General features: G+C 40.5%; 2 protein-coding genes across 6 annotated transcripts in view; both read left to right on the forward strand.

Moving 5' to 3' along the window:
- The window catches only part of RELN (reelin), a 277,724-nt gene extending 276,118 nt beyond the window's left edge, over window positions 1-1,606 (forward strand). For all 3 annotated transcript variants that reach the window (XM_077783642.1, XM_077783643.1, XM_031507057.2), the window contains one exon: window positions 459-1,606. Coding sequence is in view for 2 of the 3 variants with exons in the window: in XM_077783643.1 (XP_077639769.1) it covers window positions 459-555 (97 nt within the window). In the remaining variant the exon portion in view is untranslated. The remainder of the gene's footprint in view (window positions 1-458) is intronic.
- A 6,084-nt stretch (window positions 1,607-7,690) lies between these two features.
- SLC26A5 (solute carrier family 26 member 5) overlaps window positions 7,691-27,368 on the forward strand; it is a 32,315-nt gene continuing 12,637 nt past the window's right edge. Inside the window, exons 1-8 of one of the 3 annotated variants that reach the window (XM_021546127.2) lie at window positions 7,691-7,810; window positions 8,499-8,615; window positions 19,020-19,233; window positions 20,934-21,073; window positions 24,190-24,300; window positions 24,820-25,001; window positions 25,518-25,682; window positions 27,109-27,261. In XM_021546127.2, the coding sequence (XP_021401802.1) occupies window positions 19,079-19,233; window positions 20,934-21,073; window positions 24,190-24,300; window positions 24,820-25,001; window positions 25,518-25,682; window positions 27,109-27,261 (906 nt within the window). In that variant the 5' untranslated portion in view covers window positions 7,691-7,810; window positions 8,499-8,615; window positions 19,020-19,078. The remainder of the gene's footprint in view (window positions 7,811-8,498; window positions 8,616-19,019; window positions 19,234-20,933; window positions 21,074-24,189; window positions 24,301-24,819; window positions 25,002-25,517; window positions 25,683-27,108; window positions 27,262-27,368) is intronic. The other 2 variants (XM_021546126.2, XM_021546128.2) reach the window with 2 other exon arrangements.

The following is a 27,368-nucleotide window of genomic DNA, read 5'->3' on the forward strand; positions in this document are numbered from 1 at the left end:
AAAGAGGGTGCATAGGGGAGGGAAGCATTAATCTGAATTAAAGTGTTGTACTTCACTTTCTATAAGGTAAAAAAAGAAGATAAAGCTTTTCCTCTGTTCTCAAGATAAAGCAGTTAATGATCAAAGACAGAAGGATAACTGGAGTATAAAACCCCTATAGAGAAATGCTATGAAGTTAACAGTTTTAGTGAATCTGGCCCTAGGCAGCACCAGTTTTCATTAGCTGAAAGCTCTTAACCTTTCCCTAAGATAACTTACTCTGAATGAAAGCCAAGTGGGACAGATTCTCAATTGCCTTGTAGCTTTGCAGTTAAACAAAGCGTGTGCTTCACATCAGTTTGGACAGACTTGAAAAGTCATGCAAGGACAATGAAGAATCAGTCCCACTAGCTCACTACTACAAAAGAATTTACGTATAAAAGAAACTGACACTCTTCTCTTCTTTCACCCTTTGACAGCACTCGCAAACAAAATTACATGATGAATTTTTCACGGCAACATGGGCTCAGGCATTTCTACAACAGAAGACGAAGGTCACTTAGACGATATCCATGAAGAAACGAGAAATTTATTTTTTTTCCTCCCAACATGTGATGTGTTGCTTTCCATTCTTTAAATCTAGCACTGCATCTGGTATCAGGACTTTTCTGCAACTGGCTTGATGAATAACTGAAAGCCTTTTTCAAGACAGAGTATACACCACTTTTTCGCACTGTGAATTAATGAGAAGTGACTTATTTTCTCATAGGTAAATGTTTTAATGTTGATGTGTCTGTGAAAATTGTGATCTGTTGTAATATCTGTTACAGTGGCAGTATTGGAAGTAAGCAACAATTCTGTTTAACAGGAAAAAACGTTTAAGCACAAAGACTTTTCAGATTTTATGTTTATAAAAACCTACATACTAAGTACAGAATTTAACATTCTTTGTCACATAGTTATTTAAGTGCACTGTATTTCAGCTCTGTATCATTTTATATGATTAAGTTATCATTGTTTGTCCTCTTCGTATTCTCTTCTACAACATGACACATTGGCACTGTATTTACTTGTTTTGTTGTTGTAATATTTTTGCTGCTGATTTTTGGGCTATTTACCTTCTTATAAAATGTATTTAAAAAATCATCTAAGTACCTAATCCAGAAGATAATTGCAAAAGTAGTTGTAAAGGCGTTGATACCCTTCGGTCTTATTCTTTGATATGTCTGTTGGTTAGCATTGTTTTGTGGATTAAAAAAAAAAAAAAAAGAATGCTTGACATTAAACTTTTTTCTACTAAGGATTTGTGGATTAAGCCCCAAACAGAAATTCCCAATTCCCTGTCTATATGTAGTCAGTTCTCTGAAACTGATTTACTTACAGTAACTGCCATTTGGTGTCTGTAGTAATGAAGTGATTTGTAAGCAGTGAATGTTTCATTGTGTTCTCTTTGGTGTTTGTTTCTATTGCGGGTCATGTTTGTATCTTCTGATAAAGTTGTATCTACACCAGCAACGTATAATGCCCCTATAGCCCTGAACTGTCTATTACCATAAATCAAATGCTTCACTTTATGGTGAACCAAGCTAAAGATCCATGCTTGAATAAAGATAATGTCAACAAAGAATTCTGATGTTAGACTTTTCAAGCCATGTGGGCTTTACATGAAATCATAAACCAGACTCTTCCATTAAATAACTAGATTCTAAAGCAAATGTTAATGTTATTTTTAATATTTAGCGCATCACACTTAACAGCACTTTGCAAGTAACAGCACTTTGGAAGAGATGTCCCTGTCCCACCTGTGGGCATAACACAGGCCTTGGAGCAGGCCCTGGTGCAATGAATGAAACACGGCCACAGAGCTTTATCCATAAACCAAAAAATGTAAACCACTGTTTCCAAGCTCTGAAAACATGAGTGTGGCACATAAGGAACCTTGTTCCAAACAGACTAAGCTGGTAATTCTTGGAATCGTATGCACCATTAAGGTTGGAAAAGACCTTTAACTCCAAGTCCAACTGTTAACCCAGCACTGCCAAGCCCACCACTAAACCATGTCCCTAAGCACCACATCTACACATCCTTCTAATACCTCCAGGGATGGTGACTCAGCCACTTCTCTGGCAGCCTGTGTCATGCCTGACAACCCTTTCAGTGACGAAACTTTTCATTATATCCAATCTAAACCTCACCAGGTGCAGCCTGAGGCCATTTCCTCTTGTCCTATACTTTGCTACTTGAGAGAAGAGACTGCTTTCCACCTCACCACAGCCTTCTTTCAGGTAGTTGTAGAGAGCAATAAAGTCCTGCCTGGGCTTCCTTTTCTTCAGGCCAAGCAATCCCAGTTACCAGAGCTGCTTCTCATCAGAGAGAAGTATCATATATACCTGCTGTTCTCTTACATCTTGCACATCTGCTTCTGGTACTATACCCACCTAAACCAGAATGATGATCCATGTTCACCTGAACCATGTGTTTAATTTTTAGGAGGATTTTGACCACAGGTACCTGAGCAATTCAGGAAAAAAAAGGAGGTTGTTCAGTGACCAACTAGTCAGCTCCTTGGCTTGATCAAAATTATGAAAGATCTTTGGATGACCTGGAAACTTGCTGCAACAGTTCAGCCTCCTGAAAACTCACTGTATTGTTCTGGAGTGCTTTGTGTGCTTCCAATTACTAAAAAAATATAACAGTTCTATTCAGAGAAGTAGCAGGAAGATAAAACATGAGCGTATCAAAGAATATAACAACTTAATGTTTGGGCACATGATTTTAAAATATTTTAATAAGATTTTTGCCCATTAAACAAACAAAATCACAAGATCTAAACATTCCTATTTTTTAAGATAATTTTATTTGCTTTAATATGTCAATAGAAGGGTGAAAGTTCAATCTAAAATGCATGTGCAGCTAATGTGCTTCCAGGGAATTAATTTTTTTTTAAGACTTTAGATTCAATGAGGCACTTTACTTGACTTTTCAAGCAAGAGATCAGGATAACCAGAGAAGCTACTTTTCATAGTAATATTTATTTCCTTTGAATAATGTATGCAATCACAACCACAGAGGAATACTACAAAGCATTTTACCCAAAATCACAAAGTCTGCACAGCCTTTTTTCTCCCTCGCTGGAAGATTCCCAAGTGGTATTATCATCTGCTCTTTCCAGACTCCAGGAAGTTCTTCCTTAGACTTTTTCCAGTCCTACAACACCCCACATAGCATACATATATGGTGTATTAATGTGGGGTTTTTTTTATTTTTCCTCCCACATAGCTGAAAGCAATGAGTCACCTGACATTAAGCAGTTGTTAAAATAGCAAGGGTGGCACAAAAGATAATCAATGGCAGTAAATATGCTATGAAATGTACTTATAAGCTTATATACTGGTGTAAAACTTTCTCAGACATAGCTGTGAAAACTGACTTTTAGTACATTTAGTATGCCTTACAGCCTTCCTCATGCTCCAGTAGAATAAGGAGAACATAAGAGAAATGAAACTGACCCACTGGAGTTCCTGAAATAAACAAAACCTGAAGTTCTCGTAATTTTGCCTAAATGTTTTTCTCTCAAGCTTGCTTCATCCAAAGATGATAATATTTTCTTAATGGGAGGAAATATGCAGAGCACCATTATTTTTAATAATTAAATAACACAACAAATACACTCAAGGAAAAGACATTGTCAAAGAAAAAGGTACCAGCACACAAACTGGGTAAATACCAGACTAGCCAAGAAAACTATAGAAGTAGAATCAACAGCATAAAGCAGTTTTTAAAAATGCCATTTTGCATTCCTTCAGTGGAAGTGTTTATGATAAAACACAGTAAATATAAATACGGCTGCCAGTGCTGGTAAAGTAGACAGCAGTTGGCAGCTGTTGAGCCCTTCACTTAAATATAGATGTAAACAAGTTAGAGAGATTGCAAAGCACTGCAGCAGAAACAAGACCCTTGAACCCATGAGCTTCCAAGTAGAGGGAGTTGTTTAGTCTAAAAAGGAAAACATTTGGAAAGAGGCATGACAACATCCATAAACATGGTTCTGTGTTTAATTTACTTGCTAACCCTTCAGGGCAAATGTTACTGGGTGGAAATGCTGCCACAGCATCACCTCATCATTTATCTACTGGTAGTCAATGGGATTGGTTATTATCAAAGCAGGAAGCCAGTGTGAGGCCCCAGATAAACCCTACTCAGATCAGCTCTGCAGTGAGGTTTAACTAGTGACTCAACACCGGAGGAACAGGAACAAGCCAGCTGCAAAGGGGAGCTACCTTCACCCTGAGCTGGCAAGGGAGCCTCAGAATGAAGGGCTTCAGCAAAAGGGCTTGCCTATGTTAAGCATGGCCCTAAAGAGCTGTTTAGGGCTGTTAGCAATCCACAGCAGCTGACACCATGCAACCACTTGCAGTGCTTCTGTGAAGGAGCAGACAAAGCATCCACCACCGGTGGTGGATCTGTTGCTGGAAAGAAAGACCATGAGGCATGAGCATTCAAGCCTTGTGCAGGTGACATAGATGAATTGTCCAGTGTTCTCTTCTTTGCTGAAGTCTTCTGACTGTTGCTTTTTCTTCCCCATGTTACTCCTGGTTCAGCTAAAGGGACTGAGATGGCAGTAAGCCTAAAGACTTAGTTCCTGTATGGCTAATTACTACAGAGCCTGGTGGGGAGAGTTTTAGTTGGCATGCAGCAAGGCGAGGCCAAGTAAAAATGCTGTTCCAGGAATGGAAGAATACCATACTGGAGGATGATGATAAATGCTAGGTTTATAGACAAGGAAATTTCTTAAGCTTCTTTAAAAAAAGAAGAGAATGTGGTTGTGCTTTTGAGCTCTGCTACTCAGGGGAGGTTTGTGCAAATTAGTGCCAAAGAAGCAATGTCAGAAGTCTCAGCTGTTTCCCTGATGGCATCTGGGCCAAAGGCAGAGCTCAGGGAGTCTCATGTAGTCACAGGTTTAAGGGCTACTTCTGCATGAGGATGACATTGTTGATACCATGAAGCTGGCTGATACCCCAGGTCCCTTTTTCCTTGCACACTGATCATGTGCATACACGCAGGCCTCTGCTGATACCCTATAGCTCCGGGTGGGCTAGAAACAGAACATGCAAAGCCATTCAACAGGTTTATACTCACAACCGGGCACCCAGCTCAGCTGATTTAAAATCACACTCTTCTTAGGGGAAATTTTAAATAAGTTGAGTTCAGCCATTTTCAAGGAACTTCAGTGCAAAGAAAGGAAAATTTCCCAATGTTTGGGTCTCTGCTAGAACAATTGTGTTATTATGGACAATAACAAAGCTTGACATGAGTTATGTGTCTGTATAGGATGTGGGTAGCAACTAATTAACAGCAGCATTTTGAGAACCAAGACTACTGCCACTGGAAACAGTGGGAAAATTCCTGTACATCAAATGTGTTTCACTTCATATGGAAATGTCCACCTCAGCTTTACTAATTCTGGTTTGACCTGTCCTAGTACCTGTGTAAGACTCCAAATATATACAGGGATTTTTCTGCCTTAGAAAGCTGTCTTATTCTCAGAAGATACATGAGGATAGTTAAGGTGTGGTGGGGAGTGAGCTCGTTGATGGAGCCCCTCTGACCCATTTGGGATGTTCCATATGACCCAGTGGGAAGTGTCAGAAGTGTGCCCTCCCAGCCCCTCAGCTCTACCTCCCCTGCCCATACCCACCATCAGTGGCTGTTGGAGGAAGTTGAGAAATAACCAGCCCAACAGCTGCAGCTCCACTCCAGGCAGCTGTGAGTGCTGGATCTGGCCTTTGACAGCAGCTCACAGCTTTCCTTATGCTGCTGGGAAGCAGTGGTTCCTACTGTTCCATCTCCTGAGAGCCAGCTGAGCCCCCAGAGCTCACACTGAGCCCTCTGTCATCACACAGCTCCAGTGGAGTGGGTGCACCCTTAACTAACATTCCACAATGATCCTCCACAGGAGTGTTTTTACTCTCCTCAATTGTCTACACTGTTTATTCTGCATTAACTTTCCCTCCCTATTCTTGTTTTGACCAAAAATCCTCTTTTCATCTTGCTGCTACTGAGTTTAGCATTTTATTAATCCCAGTCCTTCTCCCAGAGCTGAAGAACCACAGCATCTTTTACCATTTTAGACAATGCTGGAAAGAAGCAATAAAAATAATTATTAACCTCTGAGAGCATCATGCTAAAATGCACACAAAAAATTAAAACCAGCTTGTATTTGAATGCAACCATTGACACAATTAGTGTGAAATAATCCTCACGATTACTGGAATATTCAAGATCCTTTATACCTGGGGGAACTTTTCTAGCAGGAAATCTGCTAATCTGTGTTTGTTTGAGGCTTTCTCTTCTCCTTTCTCTTTGTGCAGGACATATAAACGGGTCTTCCTGTGGTATGTTACTGCAATGTATGTTTTACTGGGAACAAAATATATCAGAATTTCACTACCAGGCAACAAAATATATCAGAATTTCACTACCCTCATAAGTGAATTACACCTCCATTCTAACACAGGCTACAGATTTCTAAGTTCAGGAAAGAATTAGCTTTTTGGATAAATAACTGAATCGACAAACATGCCTTATCCAAAGTATCTCCACTTACCCAGTTCTGTATAACAATGGCATCCAACATCAGTCCAAACAAAGTCTGATGTATGTGGCATTACCTATTAATGAATTTTTTCAACTAAATGCCTTTTTGTTACAGTCTGTTTTAAGTAAACAAACCTCATATTTAAAAGCAACTTTAGAAATGTTTTGACCTTGAAATTTCTCAGTTTGACAATACTGAAATTTAAAGTGCTGTATTTTACCTTGAATACATTTACAATTTATTTAAGTTATTCTTACATTCTTACAAGGGCTGCCATGTCAAGGAATCATTTTAAGATTTTCAAGTAATACAGTCCTGTAGACATCAGTTTCACAAAATTTTTCATGCTCTTAGTGCATAAGTTTCAAAGTTGGAAAAAAAAAACTTCTAAAACTCTGTGTACAAACCCAAATCTGGGAGGTGGGAAAACATTTTTTTCTTGGGTGAAAGAGAGCAATCATGATAGAAAACATGATAAACCAATGACTGAAAGGTGAGATCTGTGAAGACATTTCGCTACTAATTCTTGCATATTCACAATGGATTCTGTGCACCCCTACAGAAATGAAAAACCGCACTCAGATAGATATTTGGATAAAATGTGAAGAGTTCGGTTGGTCGGACACTGGAACAGCTCGCCCAGGGAGGTGGAGTCACCACCCCTGGAGGTGCTCGAGCTGTCAGGATGTGGCGCTGGGTGATGGGGTTCGGGCTCACAGGGACACTGCTGGGCTAGCAGCTGGACTGGGCGGTGTTAAAGCTACTGCCCTGGGCGATGTTAAAGCAGCTGCCCTGGGCGATGTTAAAGCAGCTGCCCTGGGCGATGTTAAAGCAGCTGCCCTGGGCGATGTTAAAGCAGCTGCACTGGGCCATGTTAAAGCCCTCTCCCAGCCCCGCTCCCTCCAGGGCTCCGCGGCTCTCCCCGAGCCGGCGGAGCTCGGACGGGGCCGCGCCCGCGCAGGCCGCGCCGCCGGGGGCGCGCCCGGCCCCGCGGCATCCTGGGACTCGTAGGCCGGTGCGGGGCCGCGCCGGGCCGGGGCTGCCGGGGGGACTACGAGTCCCAGGCGTGCCCGCGGCCGCGGGGCGGGAGGGGGCGGGAGCGGGCAGGGGCTGGCGGCCGCCCGCGCCCCTGGGCTCCTCACCTTGGGGCGAGCGGCGGCTGCGGCTGCCGGGCTGGACGAGGGCGCAGGGAGCGGAGCGGAGCGCGGCCGGCCGGGCGGGGCTGAGTGCGAGGTCAGTGGCGGAGGGGGTTTTCTCCCTTGAGCAGATCTCCCCTGAGGGGAGCCGCGAAGAGCGAGGGCTGGGGGTCGGGCTGTCCCCGTGCCTGTGGCTCTCGCTCGGTCACCCCGGGCCGCGGTAGCCCGGGGGTCTCGCTCCGTGCCGCCCCCCTCCCTTCCCCCCTCATCGGCCCCGGCGGAACAGCCGGAGCCCCGCGTGCGGCAGCCGCGCTCCGGGGCAGCGCCGAGCCGGGGCAGCGCCGAGCCGGGGCAGCGCCGAGCCGGGGCAGCAGACAAGGGCTCCGGGGCAGCGCCGAGCCGGGGCAGCAGACAAGGGCTCCGGGGCAGCGCCCAGGGGCTCCGGGGCAGCGCCGAGCCGGGGCAGCAGCCAAGGGCTCCCGGGCAGCGCCCAGGGGCTCCGGGGCAGCGGCGGCACCCGCGCCTCTCGACGCTGTAAAACACGCGCAGCACCCAAGGGGAAACCAGAGGGAGGATGAGAGATCAGTCATTTCCTCGTGTTGTGGCTGCGCCCCTCCGACTGTGAGCTGCGGGCTCTCCGTTTAGGTCGGAGCGACTCTCTCAAGGAGCTTTGTAACAACCAAAGCTACCTGCTCTGCGTTTCAGTACTAGCTGTAACCCAAAGACCTTCAAAACCTCGATTAAACTACCCGCCCCCAACCCCTTCGTGCACTTCCACTTTTCAGGCAAAGAAGATTGTGCCTTTCCCTATGTCAGTGTTTTTCAGCTTCACGAACTGTGGGAACATTTTGAACTCCTTACAAGGGATCAGTGAAAGCAACTAGGAAAAGCCAGGCAGAAAAGTAAGTAGGCTTAAATTTGCTGTGCTTGTGCCCATGCTGCTATTGCAAAATTTCTGATTGTCTGAACATTGAAACATGGTTGAAAGCTGTTTTGGGGACGCTTTGAAATTTCAGAGGACCCAAGTGGCTGTTGCAGCAAGCATTTAGGGATAGTCCAGTAGTAAGGAAAACAAAAAAACATGAAATTGCTGCCATTATTTCTGCTGATGAATCAGCAGAATATGCATTCATAATTCTTCACCTCTATCACAGTAATACAGTTACACAGCATTGGTTTTTATGTTGATGACTGACAGCAAGGGTCTGGGCACTGGCATGTTTTGACTGAAGTTTTCCCAAAGGAAGACTAAAACCTGCAAACAAACTTTTAAAATGTCTCTTACTGAATGTGCAATAACAGGTATTTTGGGTTAACAGGTGTCTTGATTTATATTACAGAACTTTCATGAGTAGGATCCTACTTTACTGCTGCTGTAGAAATAGAAAAACTAAGGTATTTTGCTGTTTCAGAAGCAAGCACATGCAGGTGGCTTCCACTGTATTTACTCTGTGGGGATCACCTCTTGTGTCTCCCCAAGGGACAGTAATCACACTTTGAAACACTTGGTTTCTGACAGTTGTAAGCCTTCCTAAGACATGACAGATGTTTCAGTTCTGCATTTAGCAGTCTTTCCAAACTGAAGTGTTTTGTTAATAGTCATGCACTGTATTGTGAAACATCTCTGAAATGTAGTGTGGAAAAGGTGTATAGGAAGAGAATGGAGTTTCACACATTGGAGCTGCTATTGGTACCTGATAAAGCATATTAATTTGCAGTAGCATTTACTCTCTTGTATAGGCTTGAAGGTATTTAACTCATCAGTCTCATTCTAAAAGCTTCATTGCATTTAAAGATATATTTATAGGGGGAGTTGGAGCAATATTCAGTTATATTGAGAATCAGATTTCAGTGAAGGAAAGCTCTTAAGTCCAGTGAGAAACAAGCCTGCTGCTGCACTCATTCTAAACTAAACTAAACTTTATTTCCTCTCAGTATCATGTCCAGAGCTGATGTGCTTTTATTACTCATAGTGTACAAACTCTGTGTGCGGGGTAACGGTTGGCTTAAAGGCTGACATAATTTAAAAAAATGCAGATAATTGAGCATGATCTAGGTGAAAGGCCTTGGAAAATGTAATGTTTTTAGCCTCTGGCATAAATTGAGCCATGTTTTCTAAGCTGAATACTTACTAAAATGCTCAATTGGATTCAGCCATCAGATATTACAACTTGGAGCACTAACAGCAATTGCATGTTGCCTTTTGTTTAGAATTTCTATCCATTACTGTGGTTCAGATCATGTCTTCAGCACACAGTTTTTCATGGTTATAGTAGTCTGTCTCCAAAAATTCAATGTTTTTAGAACTTAAGTATTCCAAAACCATGTGGAAAGATGTTGTTATATTAGTGTGATGCTAAAGTCATGGTAAACAGGCACAGATTTAGCACATGGCTGTCACACCATTGCTCTTTTGCTAATAACTTGAGAAAGAAGAACTGAACGTATGTTTATCTGCTTTGACTGTTACAGTATAGACAGACCAGTATTATCTCGAACTACTGTTAATTTGAATTGCAGCTGTAGCCTCTGTAAATGTAACCAAGACTTCTGTGCATCCACTGAGCTGCCTAGAAAAGCACAGTCCTTTGAGCTCCTTTGCCTCTCTTGGTCTCTGCCCAATGAACTGTTGCTATTTTTTCTTCTATTTTAATCCTGATGTATTTTTTCTGTAAGATCTGGTTTTTAAAGCTTTCTTATGGTTTTTTTCCTATCTGATTGTTTCATAGCCTGTAACTTCTAGTCCAAGAAAAGCATGCTGAATCTAAAACTCTCAAGCTCTAATTAGCCAATTAATTTCCCAGTTAATTTTGATGAATCAGACACTATCATTATTCAGATTTTTCTTTCCCTAGGTCTGTTAGTCAGCAGAATGTTGTCCTGCTAGACTGTATTTCTTGATAGTCCTTCTTGATAATAATTCTTCACATGGCTACAAGACCTGCCATTGCTGTTATTTTATAACCAGTTATCTGTAGCTTTTTGCTCTTTAGAAGTATGAGAAGCAGCAAAGTGCAGGTTTGTTGTTATTTACCGTGTGCCCAGGCAATGGGAAAGCTATACACAAACAGACAATGTCAAGTATTTCCATGGCTTTGAAGATATGGCTGTAAATTTGTGCAAGCAGCTGAATGAGTTTTGCAAGTCAGTTGCATTGATAGGATTTAGATTTTTATTTATGATTATAAGAATACATAGACTAACCACTGGCCTATACAGGAACTTGGACTACTCTTCTCAAAATGTTGCATTAACTATTTATTTCATTTTGTTCAATAGCAAGCTGGGAAAACATTCCATGTGACAAAGAATAGTGTGATTGCCTTCCTGGGAGGTTTCTTACAATCTATATTTTTACTGCCTGATAGAATCTTTTTTTCTCCAGCCTTTATTGAAAATTTACTGGTTTTGCCCAGGCAGAGGATCAAATTTTACTGCTCTGCTTTGACTATTGCATACCATTTTGCACATCCAATTCTGTTTGTGTTCTTATAATGTTGTGGTTATTGGGGAGGGTGTGGGTTAGCTAATTAATAGATGTTAATCTGTTAATTGAAAATCTGAGATTCTGACACATAGGTTGGGCTAGAGCAAAGATCAAATTGCTCCTTTTAATTTATTTTATTAAAATTACATTCTGAAGCAGGGCTGAGATTTGAGAATTCCTCAGAAATCCTCTCATGCCATGTTGGGTGGGGCTTTGAACAACGTGATCTAGTGGAAGATGTCCCTACCCATAGCAGGGGTTTGGAGCTAGGTGGTCTTGAAGGTCCCTGCCACCATTCTCTGATTCTAAGGCACAGAGAGAATTTTCCAATCCAAATCAAAGATTGCTGTGTGTCCGTTGTTTGAAGCATCCTTGTTCAAGTTCTGTCTAGTAGGGACAGATCAATTAAACTCAGCTAAGGATTGAACTGATTACAAAATTTCTACCTGGTTTTCATGGAATAGAATTCTAAAAGCCATGCCCTGTGCAGGAGAGCACTTGGATTGCTACTCAGTGGTGCCCACAGGGAGCTGCCCATTCCTGTTCTCACAGAGCTCTGCTAAACTCAGGCAAAGCTGAAGAGTCTCATCAGGAACAAAACTAGAGATCTTGCACAGATACAGGCAAATGTAATGTCTTCTCTAAATACAGAAGTTTTGCTGCTGCTACCTAAACTTTATAGCATAACATGGTTCAAGTCCTTTCCCAGAGAAAGCTATATCTGAGTTAATTTAGCACTTCATCATGGTCAGCATCTAATCCTGCATATCCTGCTTTACCAGGATCCTGCCCCAGCTTCAGAGTTTTGACAAAACATTGTTTTCTAAGCCCTTCCAATTTCTTTCAGGTTTACTATTTCATTATCTACTGTCTTTGGTTAATTGCATTTTTCTTTTTGGAATTTTGCACTGTACTTGTTTGCTTGTTTTCAGTTCCATATTATATGATTGCAGTTCTATTTCTTCACTTAAAATCAATGTATATGATCTCTTTTTGGTGCTTCATTCATGTCCAGCTGGACAGGTGACCTGAGTCTAACTTATTACAGTTGTAGTGAGTCTGATTTTATTTTTTCCATGTTTTCTGGTGACATTTGTTTCTTTTGCATGAGTGTTCCTGAGAAGGAAAGAAAGGTTCTTGCAAGAAGAAATCATCAGAAAATTACTCAATGAATCTTTCTTGATTTTATTTGATGATCCTCAGCCCAGATACCCATCTTGCTCTTCCAGGTCCTTCATCAAGATATCCTGTTCTAGTGTAACTGTTGCAGGAATCCATTCATGCAGGGTTGTTCTGCCAAACACACTTAGAGGGTCATTTGGAGAAATTTTCGGCTCCATGAGGGCTGGTCTTATTGTTTGTGCAGTTAAGAACAGACATGGGGCTGTCTCACATTAAAATTTCATCAGCCATGGAAGAAATATGAAGCCATAAGGTGAGCTGCAAATAAAGCAGGGGTTTGCTGTGAAATACTTTTTGAGAAACTTCTCTACACGTTCTTTGCTTACAGTGCATTTTAAAATTTTTCAAGCAAAAGCAGTGTTGGCCTGTGTTTGCTGTGCACTCATAGCCTTTAGCTGTAACCTTGGCATCAAAATGTTGGGGAAGGTTATTCCCACTGTCTGGCATTCACCCTCAGATCATGAAGCAACACTCAAATATATAAGAGATAGGAGAATGCTATTGTTTAGATAACATCTTAGCCAAGCAACAGTTGCTTAAATAGGGACAGGATCTGTCATAAGTCATGTTCTGCTTACTGGTCATGTAGGATTTGGTTTGATACCTCGTGCAAAAAAAAAAAAAAAAAAAAAAAAAACCAAAAAAAACCTACAGAAAATGTGTGTTATGAAGTAACTTCCAAGAATGAAATGTTTGCAGATCCCAACATGGATAGGGAAGTTCTCAGAACTATCAGGAGGAGAGTTGCAGCTTTGAGAAATAGTGATACCACTTTCCCAGGGAATGGGTGCCCTATGCTGAAGTTCTGTGTTGCCTTTCAGAAGCATCAGTTCTTCAGGAATTTCTTCAAGCATGGCAGCGGCTGTAGCCTGTTTTGCAGAGGAACAGATCCTTTCAGAATGTGTTAGAAAGAGAGTCTTGTAGAGCATCCTTGGAGACTATTCAAAACCTCATGTTACTCAAGTAATGGTAGTTCCTTTATGCCATGTTTACAGCAGTGAAACTGGAATATGAATTTTAATCCCATTCTAAACACTCTTCTTCCTCTGTCCACGCTGTTTTACTATCCTTCAGTTTCCTTTGTGACCTGAGAGGTTTACACTGTAAACATGATGACTGAAATTATTTTGGTATAAATAACAACCTTCTATTTTTGTTGTTTGTTTTTAACTTGATGCAGCACTTGAGAGGGTAGTGATGTGTGTAAAGAGTTGATGAAGCAGATAGAGAGGGGAAAATTCTTTTGGTGGCTTTTCTGCAGAAGACAACAAATCATAGAATGTAGTAATTTCTTTCTGTGCAGACACCTGGAAGAAATGTTCCACTTTGCCTGAAAAAGTGAACCAGTTGCTGGAGGTCATTGGTGCACTGAGATCACAAGAAGTAAAGAAATTATTCTGGTTTAGCTTGGTGTGTATTCATGATCTTGATTTATGTTATCTCCTCTGACCAACTGGAGCTTTATGAAGAAAACTGCTTCACCAAAATTTTTGGCAGTGGATTTTCTCTGGAAATGAAGCTGGCTAATGATTACCTGTCTCTGAAGTGGTGTATGTCCTTATCAGTCGGCTTAACAAAGCACAACAAAGGGGTCATCAGCCATGCTACTGTTCTGATTAACTTACTGATTCCACTGTCACTAGCAACTGCTTTTGGCAAAGGGAAAGAGGATGGCAGACTAGGATCCAAGGTCACTGAGGCTACAAAAAGCAGAAATAGCAGAAATGAGAATTATCATATTGCCATGGGTTCTCATGGTCATCAATGTGTTTACACTGGAAACAGAAGCCATCTCTTATCTATCTTCCCTCTTCTCAGAGGGAAGGAGACCAATGTTCTGCTGCTCAAAGTACTCCAGGTGTTTGTCTTATGTGGAATGGATTAAACAGCTCAATCATTACAACAGGTCCTAAAACATTAGATCCAACCAGTGCCAAGGCTGAAAATGTGTTTCCCATAAGCACACACACCCACAGAGAACACACATACACAACGTACTTAGATTTGTACATGGCAAGTCATGCATATCAGAGAGGCAACACCAACAGCTTCATCCCCTCTGCTCTCTAGCTAAACAGGATGGAGGTGAAATACTGAGAATATATGTGATGTAGAGATGCATCACACATCTGCAAGGTGCATCCCTCCAGCACACAGACTCGCACAATCTGCCTAGTAGCTCTTTCATCCCAATTTCCCCAGCTGACCTGGACATATGAGCCCCCAAGGTCATAGCCCCACTGCAGATGTTAGTACAGACCATCACATGTGCACGTGTGACTAGCCAGGACTTCTCAGGGCCCCTTTTGCTGCCCCTGAGTGCTCTTACTCTTAGAGATGGGGAGATGCTTTTTGCACCCAGAGCTGGCAGGGACTTCCAGGTCCCATAGGCGAGCCTTGTGTACTACTCTGGACTGGTGGCAATGAGCTTTTCATAGGCTGATGACTCATGTGCTGGCCCTGGCAGTAGCCCACCAGGGTATTATCCAGGTTCTCCATCCTGCTGGTGTTCTGAGTAACACCATAGATGTGTGGAGAAGCTTTTATCACACAACCAAACACAGTTTATGTAGTCATCTCACTGTTCTAATGAATAGAGTGGACATTTTCCCTGTCTAAAAGCTGCATAGAAATTGAAGATCTTGATTTATGTTTTTCCCAAAGGTTCACTCCTGGAGTGCATTTCTTAGATTAGGACCTACACAAGGAAAATTTTGTTTCACAAATTACTTCTAAATTTATGAAATTTTACATATAGGCTTCAGGTTTTAAAAAATCTTCTTGTAAGTGGATTTAATGGGAGGAGTTGAGAAGTAAGGAGAATGATAAGAACAGTCCAATAAAACTAGGAGAACACATCCCTTATGACCCCACCCAGTCATTTTACACCTTTGTGCTTATTTGAAAAACAACTTTGTTCATGTCACTCAGGGTGAAAAGTGGAAGGGCACGGGGCACTGGGGAATAAGGCCAGAGAGAAAAAAAAGAAATGAGCCATTATGTGGTTCCTAAAATCAACTGGTTTTGTGTCTTGCCTCTTCAGGCAGTAGGAACAGACCTTGCAGTAACTGTGCTTTTCAGTGTGCATTTGGGAGCACATGTTTTACATAGAGTGGCAGTATTTCCACCAGCCCTTCGGCTGATAGCAATCACCTGTATTTGTAAGCTTGAAGACACAAAATATTTCATAGTCTTTTTAGTTTATGATCAAACTTGGAATTTGCTAGCAGAGGGACACACTGTAACACAGTACTAGTACTGTCCACCAGTGCTTTTCTGCTACTTAAAGCAATTTGTCCTTAGCTTCCAAAAGAAAGGGGGTTTGCCCTTGTAAAACAGGTAAGACAATAGATTTACTGCTAACTCGCCCATTTCCTTAGGTAGTTCAGACACATTCAGGAAAAAAGCCTATTAAATCTGCAAGAGCCACATGGTGCACCATTCTTAATGTCTCCAGCTTCTTGCTTTTTCCTCCCCGTAGTTGTATTTTGAATCTAAGGAACAGCAGCCAAATTTCTGTTCCTATAAATTTTATGGTTGCGCTCTGATTCATGTGATTTGGATCTAAAATTATTGTCCTCTACAAGAATCAATGCAGATGGCTTGACAGACCTCCTTTATCAGCTAAGACTGGGAAGAGAAAGTGCTAATTTATTAGTGATAGTGTTATAAGTTCATGTTTGCTTCATTTTTTTTTTCTTTAACACCTTCTATTTGATAATAGCAGGAAAGATATAAGACAGGCCTTTATCAGTCAGATAAAGAATTGCCAGCTCTTAAGTCTTTTGCATACAGGTCTTAACTACTTCAACTCAACTCTTATCTGGCTGATAAGATTAATGACAGTGTTTCTTACAGCTTTTTAGCTTTATTCTTGCCATGAAGTTCAAAGGTTGTTGGAGAGCAGTATTCCACTCTCCGCCATTGCCTTTCTCTTCCTCTGGATAAAGGTCTGTGAGTTTTCAGAAATCATAGCAGTAAGCTTTCTTTTCATGAAAACAGCAGTTCCTTGCTTTTGCTCTTCTTCAAGCGTTCTGAGAGTGAAGGGCAATACTCAGTTTCTGAGCCTTGGATAACTGTGTTGCCGCTTTGTCATACAGCAAACACTTGGAGAGACAGTTGAACCAGTTATGAAATGTTACTATTTTGCTACTCAATGGACAATGTGTATAATCTCTCATAAAGAAAAAGCATCTCAATCTTGTTCTCTGTGTACTTTTGCAAAAGAGAGGGATGATATTAAAAAAATTGTTACTGTACTGTCTACATCGTAGTATTTTAGGTTGCCGTCAAGGAACATGCTTATGCAGGCCTGTTAAGATGAAGTTGGTGAAATGACATCGAAAAATAGAGTGTGATATATCCAGCAGTAGTTTTAGGTAAATACAGGATCTCTTGTAATGACTTGTAATTTGTTTTCCATATTCTTGTATCCACTGTGAATGTAAAGACAAGATCCTATAATATCCTCCCTGAAGTTACTTTTGATTTAGCTGGTTCTCATGATTCAGTGCAGTGCAACTTCCTTACTTTAACAGAATCAGAAACATTCAATCTACAGTTTAAAAACCTTCATACTGAGTGATAGTGAAACTTGGGTAGTGACCTCTGGTAGTATTCCAAACTAACACTTACCATGGTCTTGATAACTGATTTGGAGTTGGGCTTTGTTAAGTTAGTCCAATACAGCATTTGTATAATTTGTTTTACCATGAAAAGCAAAGGCAGGATGGAATTTCTATTGTTCTGTATATGCTTATAGTACCTGGAAGAGTTGGAACATGTGTACAAAACTGGAGACCTCCAAACCTCTCCCGGTCTAGATTTATATTACAAGATCATGTGGTTCTTGCATATATTAACCAATCTACTTGAAGCTGACCAAACTCAAAGGTGGAAATTCAGGACCTGAATTGTTTGGGCTTAGCAGGGCGCTGTCTTGTGCTGCTGTCCTTTGTAGCAAAAAGAAGACAGGGTGTGTGTTTTTAAAGCCTTGGATAAAAATGTTTTGATATTGCATTCTCATTTTATTTGAGAAGTTTAGCCAAAATCAAGTCATTGAACTGATTTGGTCTTTTCCATGTAGTTGCAGTTTTTGTTCTGATTTGAGTGAATTTTCTGTTTAGGACTGATTAAAATTGCTTCTTAATTTGTAGATACGGCCAATGTTGCCAGAACACATCAATTCATTACCGGAGAAGATAGATTCTATGTGAATAATGGCATAAGGGATCATTATGGAATCCCAGAATAGTTGAGGCTTGACGGGACTTCTGAGGATCATAGATTACAACCTTCCTGCTCAAGCAGGATTACCTTTATTTCACGCAATAAAGTTGAAGTCAATCTAGAGTGTGCAGTAAATGAAAAATTACAGTGTTAGTAGAAATATCCTTTCATGACTGACAACGTAGGGAAAGTATTGCTTACAAAATACTGAGAACTGAAGAGATGCTAGGCTGTGTCAGTTCTAGGAAATAGATATTACCAAGACCTGAGTGGAAAATTCCAGCACTTTCATCAGAGTGAAGACATAGATAGCAATATTGATATTTTGCTGATGGTCTGACTGTATTTGCTGAATCGGAATGTTGGACCAATCATGGTTAGCTTTGTCTGAGTGCTTAGGTAGCAATTTGTTTAATTTCTGCGTGGTAACCCTTTCCCAGAAAAGTATTGATGTACAGCTAAAAACAGAACACCCCTGGGTTAACACCCTTGGTTGAAGGCAAACACATGCTTAAGTGACTTGCTGGACTTGAGCCCAAGGCCTTGTTCACAACGATGGCTCTGTTTCCCACTGCACTCACGTTCTGTCATCAAACGTGGCACCAGCCAGCATCTCTGCCTAACAACATAGTGGTCCTGTCACTTTGCTCAGAATCAGGAGTGTGTTTCTTGCCCAGTATTTCTGAAAGCAGCAAACATGGGGCAGTGGAATTAGCAGAGTGTCTTTTAAACATGTTAAGATGTTTGTGGCACTGAATCAGACAGACAAATAGATCTTTACAAACCTTCTGGCTAGTTTTAAAACTGGGCACATCTCCCGATTCCTGTTTTAGTCAGTGCAGATTGAGAATAGCAGTAAGTATCACATCCAGTGAAATAATAGCTGTTTGAAAGTAGTGAATTGTGTATTCTTGAGATGCTGTTTGGAAAAAGAAGCTTCTGAAACAGAGAGGAAGGCAGGTGGATGGATGCAGGAAGCAACTGACAATCTGGAGGAAAGCATGGGTTTCTCAGTGTTCAAGTCAGAGTTCTGCCTTTTGAAAATGGACAGGCCAGTTTATGAGTAAGCAGGAAGTAAATCAGCAATAAAGGAATCTCCCTCCTCTTCTTTAAAAACTGAGGAAAAATCCAGATAACATGAGTACAACCTTCCAAGTTAGTTTAGTTAGTTTCAGCTCTTATTTACAAAGAAATTAATTAGAAAGCTTTCATTATACAAGAGAAGCATAAATTAATAGCTTACATATACTAAAGACTGAGTGTCATTTATTTTCTTACTGCTGTTACAGATTGTTTAATTAGACTCCAATCACAGTTCTTGCCTCTAGCTTATTAAAATACATTATTTGAAAGGAAATACGAAATCTGATGTTAAAAAAGAAACCAAACTTATTTTGTCTGCAACCAGGTTTTTTGGTGGAGATTGTGGAACTGTTCCTCCTTCGCTGCTGCTCTGTGAGATCAAGTATGGAACATGCTCAAGAACAAGAGGCATGTCTTGAGCAAACTCAGAGGTATTGTGTGCAGAGACCAATATACAACCAGGAGCTCCTGCAAGGACAGCTGCACAGACGACAGAGAACCCCTCAGACTTTAGGGCAGAAGATTGCACATTCTTGTCGGTAGGGTTTTTTGTCTTATCTTTGTTTTATTGGTTAGAAATATTATAATTCTTAATTGATTCATGCACTTAGCTGGTAATCTCATCAAAGAAACCTAAAAGATAAAACCACTAATTCTACTTTGACAATTCAGCAAGACTGGGAAAAAGCTGTGTATATGCTTTTAATGTTAATAGAGAGCTATATTAGAAAATGTTCGATAAATTAGTTGAATTGCCTTCATCAAAGTGCAAAAGGAAAATACACAGCATAGCAATGTGAAGTATTAGTCAAATCACGTGACATGAATTCATAAGACCCAGAAAAATACCTGTCCTTATGTGGAAATACTTATGGCCAAATTTGTGCTTCACATGATCCTTTCACAAAAGAATGGAGATGTGTTATAGCTGTGTAGAAATTTAAATATTAGTCTAATAAGAACTTACTAAAGGCATTCTCTAGCTTTTAATTAACTGCCTTGGAATCTAAGTATCATCTGGTTAGAAATGTCTTTTAACTGTGTTTCTCTTGCTCCATGGTAGAAGAGGATTTAAGTTGTCATTAGCTTTATGTTTTTCCATGCTTCACTTGCCGAGTTTTTTCCATTTCTTTCTCAAACCTTGTTCTGCAGGACAACAGAATTCCTTTTCTATAAAACATTCCTATTCACATGATTTGACATTTGAAGATTAGCTTTGGTTTATGCAATGACTTCCATGGTAAAGACAATTAATTCTACCTCAGAAAACTTGTCTGTCCTGAATTAAAATAAAGTGGATCAAAATCCTCCTTTTTGTGATACAGTCTACTTAACCATAGAGAAGTGTGGATGACTCTCTCACTTTTAGCAACAAGATGCTTCACTGTGCAATTCAGAAATGCTAACAAATCTCTGCAATTCTCTTGCAATTCCCTGACACAGAAAAGCATTTATACAATCACTGTGTTACATTTTTAGCCAAGGTTAAACTTACCACAGTACAATCAAGGTATGATGCAAGGCAGTACTGGGTAGAGATATGTGTTTCCTGGCTCTATTCATTTGTCATGAGTCAGGGTTTCAAAAGGTTAATAGCTCTGCTAAGAGTCCCAAGGGTCAGTGCTGCTGGCTTCAGTGCCTTTCCTTTCTGGGTGAAGAAGGGTTATGTTCTGAAATAGCCTGAAAGTGGGTCTATCAGTACTGGTAGTGATAGTAATAAGTACTATTAAATTATGTATTATTATTAAATGGTTAAATTAATAGATTTGGCATTTTTAAGGCATGATAATATAAAATATTATGATCAAAAAAGTATAAAGTATGCAAATAAGAAATGGGAAGAAGCGCTGCAAAGTATTCTGATGAGTGAAAACCACTATCAGGAAGCAAGTTGTTCTCAGGGGATTGTTACTTGGAATGATCTCAGTAAAAGGTGTTGTGTGACCACTCAAATGTGCATAGACTGGAACAGTTTTACTTCCCACTGACCTCCAGCCTCACAAGACTTGTTCTCTTCTCTAGTTCCGTAAGGTTTGTCAGCAGCACTAACACATGATTAAGGGCTAAATTAACTGGAGGCATAGTTGTTTGTGCTTAAGCATGTCCACAAATTACTGTCATCAGGAGCCTGAGCCTGCCTGTAAAGGAGCTGTTTTCCTGTATAGGGATTGAAAGACAATTTTTGCACCTTGTTTGTCCCCTGCTACTATCTAACTTTCTTTTTGCTTTGTAATTACAGTTGTTCTTCTAAGAAAGCCAAGTCTCATCTTTACAGTTTCTTACCGATTTTAAAATGGCTGCCTCGTTACCCAGTGAAGGAATACTTACTGGGAGACATAATCTCAGGTATTAGCACTGGGGTCATGCAGCTTCCTCAAGGTGAGTGTACCTCTGTATTTAATGATCCCTTCTTTACTTTTTCTATGTATACTTTTATGGCAGTTCTTGATATTCTGAGGTGCTCCTGAGAGCAGGATGTGTCTCAGGGCTCTCTGTGAAGGTCAGCATGGATTCTGCAGACCAGCCCAGAATGATGATTCCCGTAAAACTGTGAGTCAGTGATACGCACCAAACTTGGAAAAAGCTCCCTCTCCAATCAGTATCCGCAGCTCTCAATGGCAGACCAACTTTTCACAGTTTAAGTGCATGTCCAAACTTTTGCTGAATGCACCTATTATTTACTGATCTCATTGTCCTGAAAGTCATGGCAAATTTCCTGCAGAGGGTAGCAGACATGTAAGACATTATGTTTCAGGGAGCAACTGAGGCAAAATAACCAAACTAAATTTAACCAAAGAACATATAAGAATTCAGAGTGATCCCTAAGGCTAGAAGTCACCAGTTTATACTGGAACCATAGTAGCAGGCAATGATTTACATGGTATAATTAAATAAAAAGTATTGTCTGTAACAAGACTGAAAAGCTGTGGAAATTTCTTTGAAATTACTTGAAAGTGTCAGCCTAAGTGGAGGCCAATCCTGAAGCAGGAGCAGGTTCTGGAAGGCAGAGAAAGCCAGTGTTCACTCAACTGTTCAGTTTTTGGTGAATGGACCAGTAGAATCCTTTGTTTAGCCCAGCACTTACTATTAGCAGTTCTAGAAGTGTTAGGAGGTTAGAAAGCAGCACCGCCTCTACAGAAATATCATTATGAGGTTCCCACTGCTCTGGGAGTGGCAGCATCACAATAGCTGCCACAGCCTCAGTAGATTTTTCCAGGAGGTCTTGGAATCAAAGAAATTCTTTGATTTGTGCAGAGCCTTGTCCAGAGGGTGATGTAATTAGGCATATATAAGTTTACTTTGTGTTGATTTATCTCATATTTGCACCTCACTTGTTCCACTTTAGGCTGGAGCAGGTCTGAAAAAGTCATCTGTAAATCCAAGATTTTAATAGGAGGTAACCCATTAAAATAATAAAATACCCCAACTTAGTCTGTGCAGATAATTTCTTTATTACTGTATCTTCCTGGTTTTGTGTGAGTTTTATGATTAAGTTTATTTTTTCTTCCGCACATGGAAGCATCAACTTATCTTAAACTGATAGCTAATGTGGTTAACTCTCAGGCATATCTGTCATGTACTAGACACAAACACTGTCAGTTGTATACAGAAACATAATTTATGTCATGACCTGAAAGAACACTAAAATTTAAGTGGTCAGCAGTGAACTTTATACTTCATTTTTCACCCTTCTTAGAAGTAAACATTATTCATTTGGCGCCCATAGACATGCCCTTAAACTGCTCCTAATCTTTCCCTTTCTAAAAACACAAAAGCTGAACTTTCAGTTTTCTGGAATGGATGTAATTATAGCAAGCATGGGTTCAAAGAAGCCTGGGAATCATTCCAGGCAGCACTACAATGACCACGGTGTTTAATCCATGGCCTCCTATCAGGTCAATATCTCTTTATTTTCTTGGCACTGACAGTCTCTAAAAATGCCAGTACAAATGAAAGGGAATAAAAGGGTATTCAGATCAGGAACTTCACATAGACCCACCCTTCCAGTTTTGAACACTGACTTTCAGTTCTGGTTACTTGTACTGTTAAGTTCATCATCATATTGAAGGCCAGGCTGTTACAGTACAGGGTGTTTGCTGGTGTCAGGAGAGGTACCCCTTGGGTGAGAGAAGATATGTGGGAGGAGTTTCACAAGTACTTAATGAAATGCTCATTTGAGCAAGAGAATCAAGTCCAGTTTAGGTGAGAATATGAATTTTTGGTAAGGACTCAGATATTGCTTAGGGCTAGAACAAGGCCCTGTGACTTACTACACTGCACAAGAGCACTCGGATAGCACAAAAGATCCCTTTGGTTTAACTCTTTTTTTTGTTTGTTTGTTTGGTTTTTTTGCTTCTTTTTGTAATGTGATGCTTTGTCTCCCAATTTAAATTATTAGGGAGAGGTGTTTTTGAGTATCACTAGCTCTCCGTGGTGGGTGAACCATTGCTTATGTTTGGAATTTGCACTGGTACATTGAGATTTTTACTCCTCACTTTGACCAATCTACCCAAGTGTGACAAGAACACACAGGTGTTACCAGCCTGCACTTGTGGGACTGCAGAACCAAGCCAATCCAGGATACAGTGTTTTGTCCTTGGGGCCCATTTATTCTGTTCTGGTGTCAATTCTCATTAACACAAACTATCTAGAGCTGTTGTTTTGGCTGGAACTGCTTGGGATAGTTATGTGCCATATTACATGATGATCACTTGTGAGCCTGGTCCCATGATAAGTGCACCTTGAGTCACACAGAGGGTGGGAGATGCTCTTCCCTGGTGTGTCCCTTAGAGCTGCACGGCTGTGTTTGCCAGCCACCACTACAGATGGGAACGATGTGGATTGCATTCCACTGCACGGGACTGGACAGGGCTTAATGACAGAAACTGCTTTGTTTTTGGGAAGAATACCAGACTGCATAAGCTCTCTGACCTTACAGATTGTCAGAAGTTCTCTACTTATTTTACATTTTAAAGCATGTTTTGTGAAAACATGAACTGTTATGTTACCCCCGTCATTCTGAGGTGAGGGAGGAGGAAAGTGTTTAGTCAGTTAGGGGTTGCCATGAACACCATGTCTGATCAGCAAAGGAAAGAAAGTCAAATGTGTCCCACTTGTTATGAGGGTTTGCATGTTTCTAACTAGATTCTTCTTCAGATGAAAACAAAAGCAACAAAAATCATTTGTTGGCCATTAAGGAGTGCTTCCACCCACAAAGGCAAAACAGGTGCACAAGTGTACACACAAACACACACACACCTGCAGTGCCTGTAATTAGAGACTTTGGTTTCCTGACTCAACCCGTCATGTTTCTAGGCACTGCCCTAGAATATTATACATTTTAAAGACTATTCACTGAAAGATCTCCTGTTTTTTAAACCTGGGACAAGTCTCTAGAATTCCTATTAGGTGTGTTCAGTTTTAGTAGACTTAAATCCCTTCACTTCAGATGTTTTATTTTTGTTGTTTGCTTAACATACATATTTGTTTTCTAGGTTTAGCCTATGCTTTGCTGGCAGCTGTTCCCCCAGTATTCGGCCTATATTCTTCATTTTATCCTGTTCTTCTGTATACTTTCTTTGGAACCTCCAAGCACATATCAATAGGTATATCTGTATGGATAACTGAAAATCTGTCTGTATGTATGTGTGTGTTTTTGATAAAGCTCTAAAAAATAAAATTGGAGAAGTATAAAGTGTAGTTTTTTCCATAAATTCAAATTTAAGTGCATAGGAGAAATGCAAATGTGTGGAACATAAGCAGTACTTTTTTAAAATTCTTAGCTTATCCATTTTACTTAGGAAGCCATAGAAGAGCATCTTGTATCAAATTAGATCTAGAAATGTGTGCTGCAAAATCCTGTGGTGTGGCCAATGAAATGAATCCTTAAAGTGAAAATAGAAACTGAGATAGAAAAAAAATGATGGTGTTTATCAGCTGCAGAGGTGTATGTTCACTATCTGGCTTTAATGGTGCTGAGTACTGGAGCAGATCTGGGGACTAAAAAATACATTATTAAGGTAGAAAACTCTTGGTTTAATTCTATATATCTCAGTAAGAATCACTCCTGAAAAAACGACTTGCCAAGATTTTAAGCAATTCTTTTCCCCTCTCTCTTATTTCAGGCACCTTTGCTGTGGTTAGTATGATGGTTGGTAGTGTTGCTGTGAGAGAAGTACCTGATGAAATTATTTCTCTGGACTCTAATTCTACTAATACTACAGATGTCCTTGAGTATTACAGTGCTAGGGATAGCAAGAGGGTGCAAGTAGCTGTGGCTCTCGCCTTTCTTTCAGGAATTATCCAGGTATGTGCTCACAGTTTGCTGTAAGGGCAGCTGCTGCTCTTGGACTTGCAGGGGGTGCTGGGTCATGGTGGATCCCCTGTAACCAGACTTGTGCTTCTGCACTGCTCTGTGTGGGACACAGGCTGCTTTATGGCAGCCACATCACAGAACTGGGGATGGATGCATTGGAGGCTGGGCTTTATCTGGCATCTTGGCTGTAGTGGAAAAAAACAGGAGTTTCCCCCTTTTCCTTTTTTCCTATCCCATCAGAAAAACTCAGCTGACTTTCTCTAATCTGTCCATAAATGCACACAAACAATGTATATATACATACCCATATCTCACACTGGACCTGCCAGTGGCATGGAAGATTGGGTGCATTGATCACAGCTTACTGAACCGTGACTTTAGAAAAGCCAAGTTCAGGTTTGCCTGATCTGGTTTGGGCGCTGAGGAAAGGAGAGGGGTGTGTGTGGGTGTGTGCTATATCCAGACTATAGTGGGAGTCACATGGCTGACACTTCTCTTTTTCATTAGCTGTGTTTAGGTTTCCTTCGATTTGGATTTCTGTCTATCTATCTAACGGAGCCTCTGGTGCGAGGATTTACCACTGCAGCTGCAGTTCATGTCTTTACTTCCCAGTTAAAGTATCTCCTTGGTATCAAGACTAGCCGGTACAGCGGGCCCCTCTCAGTTGTATATGTGAGTAACTGCACTTACTAAGCATGAAAATTCTGTGTTGTCTGGATGTAGTTCCTAAGCTTTTTCCTGTTTTTATGTATTATTTGGCACTAAGTAGAATAATCATCAGTATTGAACACTGGGTATGAGGTTGTTAAGTGCCATAGCAATATATGAATATCTGAAAGTACAGCCCGAGGGTGACTGGATAGATCCACACTGTCTGAGATGGGCAGATTTTGGGATTCTGCTGAATGTAGTTTCCTAATATGAAGAAATATTGTTCATTGAAGCAAATCTCTTGTGCCTTGGGGGGAACTGTGCTCCTGAAATGCTTCACTGTAAATCAGGCATGTTCTGCAAAGCTGGGAAATGTTACTCTCAGAATCTTCCCATTCTTAACTGGAAGAAAAAGGAAGATCTCAGATGTCTGTAAAAACCTAAGCTTTTGAGCAGATTGATGACTCAGCAATAATAAAGATTCAGGATTTCATCTACATGTTATACAAGTTATAGAAAATACTTTGTGGGAATCTTTTTGTATGTTTTTGCAGATATAACACACCTTTTGCAAACAAGTCTGCATTAATGGTTAATTCCAAAATTTGCAGTTCAGTTCACAAAACTGGGAACTAGTCATACTATTTGCCAAACAAATAGAAGAGAAGTTATAAATTCAAGATGCATACTACCAGGACATCTTGAATGTATAGCATCCTGACAGTTGTTGCAATTTTCAATCTGCATAAAGAAGAGTATGTTCATTTTCTTTCAAACACCTCTAACCCAGAGGTTATTTATTTATTTTAATGCAGTTCAAGAAGGAGGAATAATCAGTATGGACAATTATTTACCCTCTAGCAACTTGTGTATTCCAGCAGGTTTTTTCTTACACCTTTTTAGTAAGTGTTTTCAATTAGAAGGTATTTGGAATAATGGCCAGTTCAGCAGCATTGCAGGATCACTGTTACTTAGCCATATTGTTATGGCAACCTCAATAGTTCTATTAGCAGGTTTATTGTTTTAGAACAGTTTATGCAGCTCTAAGTAAATGTGACTTGCCAAAGAATATTTGAAGGTATTAGAAGGAGCTTACATTTATTACTTTCAGGTAGCCACTGAGGAATATGCGTAAAAATGTTGAGGATGAGAGACGTGGTTTAGTTTAGGCTTTTTATCCCATTAAAGTTTTTTCTCCAAATATTTTCCCCCTTTAAGGAACACTGATATTGTAAAATATTCAAGTGCATTTTTCTCACTGAGATACTCCAGTCTTCTGTGTTTTATAGGAACAATGGGTATTTTGGTGAGGCCCTCATTCACTGTGGTTATAAATTTAGAATGACACCACAGCTGAAAAGCAATGTATAATTTGCTCTTTTGTGGAAAATCTTCATGAAGATTCTGTTTTCTTAAGAATAATTATGATGCTTCTGGTATGTTACAGAGCATAGCTGCCGTGCTTTCAAAAATAACAACAACCAATATTGCTGCATTTATCGTTGGATTAACATGCATTGTTCTATTGCTGATTGGCAAGGAGATCAATTTCCGCTTTAAGAAGAAGCTCCCAGTTCCTATTCCTATGGAGATCATTGTGGTAAGCCAGTTGGGAAATTCTATGGCTAAATTATATAGCTATTCTAAAGCTGTAGAAACTATCTCATGTTCTATCTTATCTTACTGAGTTTGAGAGTAACTTCCATT

The sequence above is a fragment of the Lonchura striata genome, chromosome 5, assembly GCF_046129695.1.
Source record: "Lonchura striata isolate bLonStr1 chromosome 5, bLonStr1.mat, whole genome shotgun sequence".
Taxonomy (NCBI): Eukaryota; Metazoa; Chordata; class Aves; order Passeriformes; family Estrildidae; genus Lonchura; species Lonchura striata.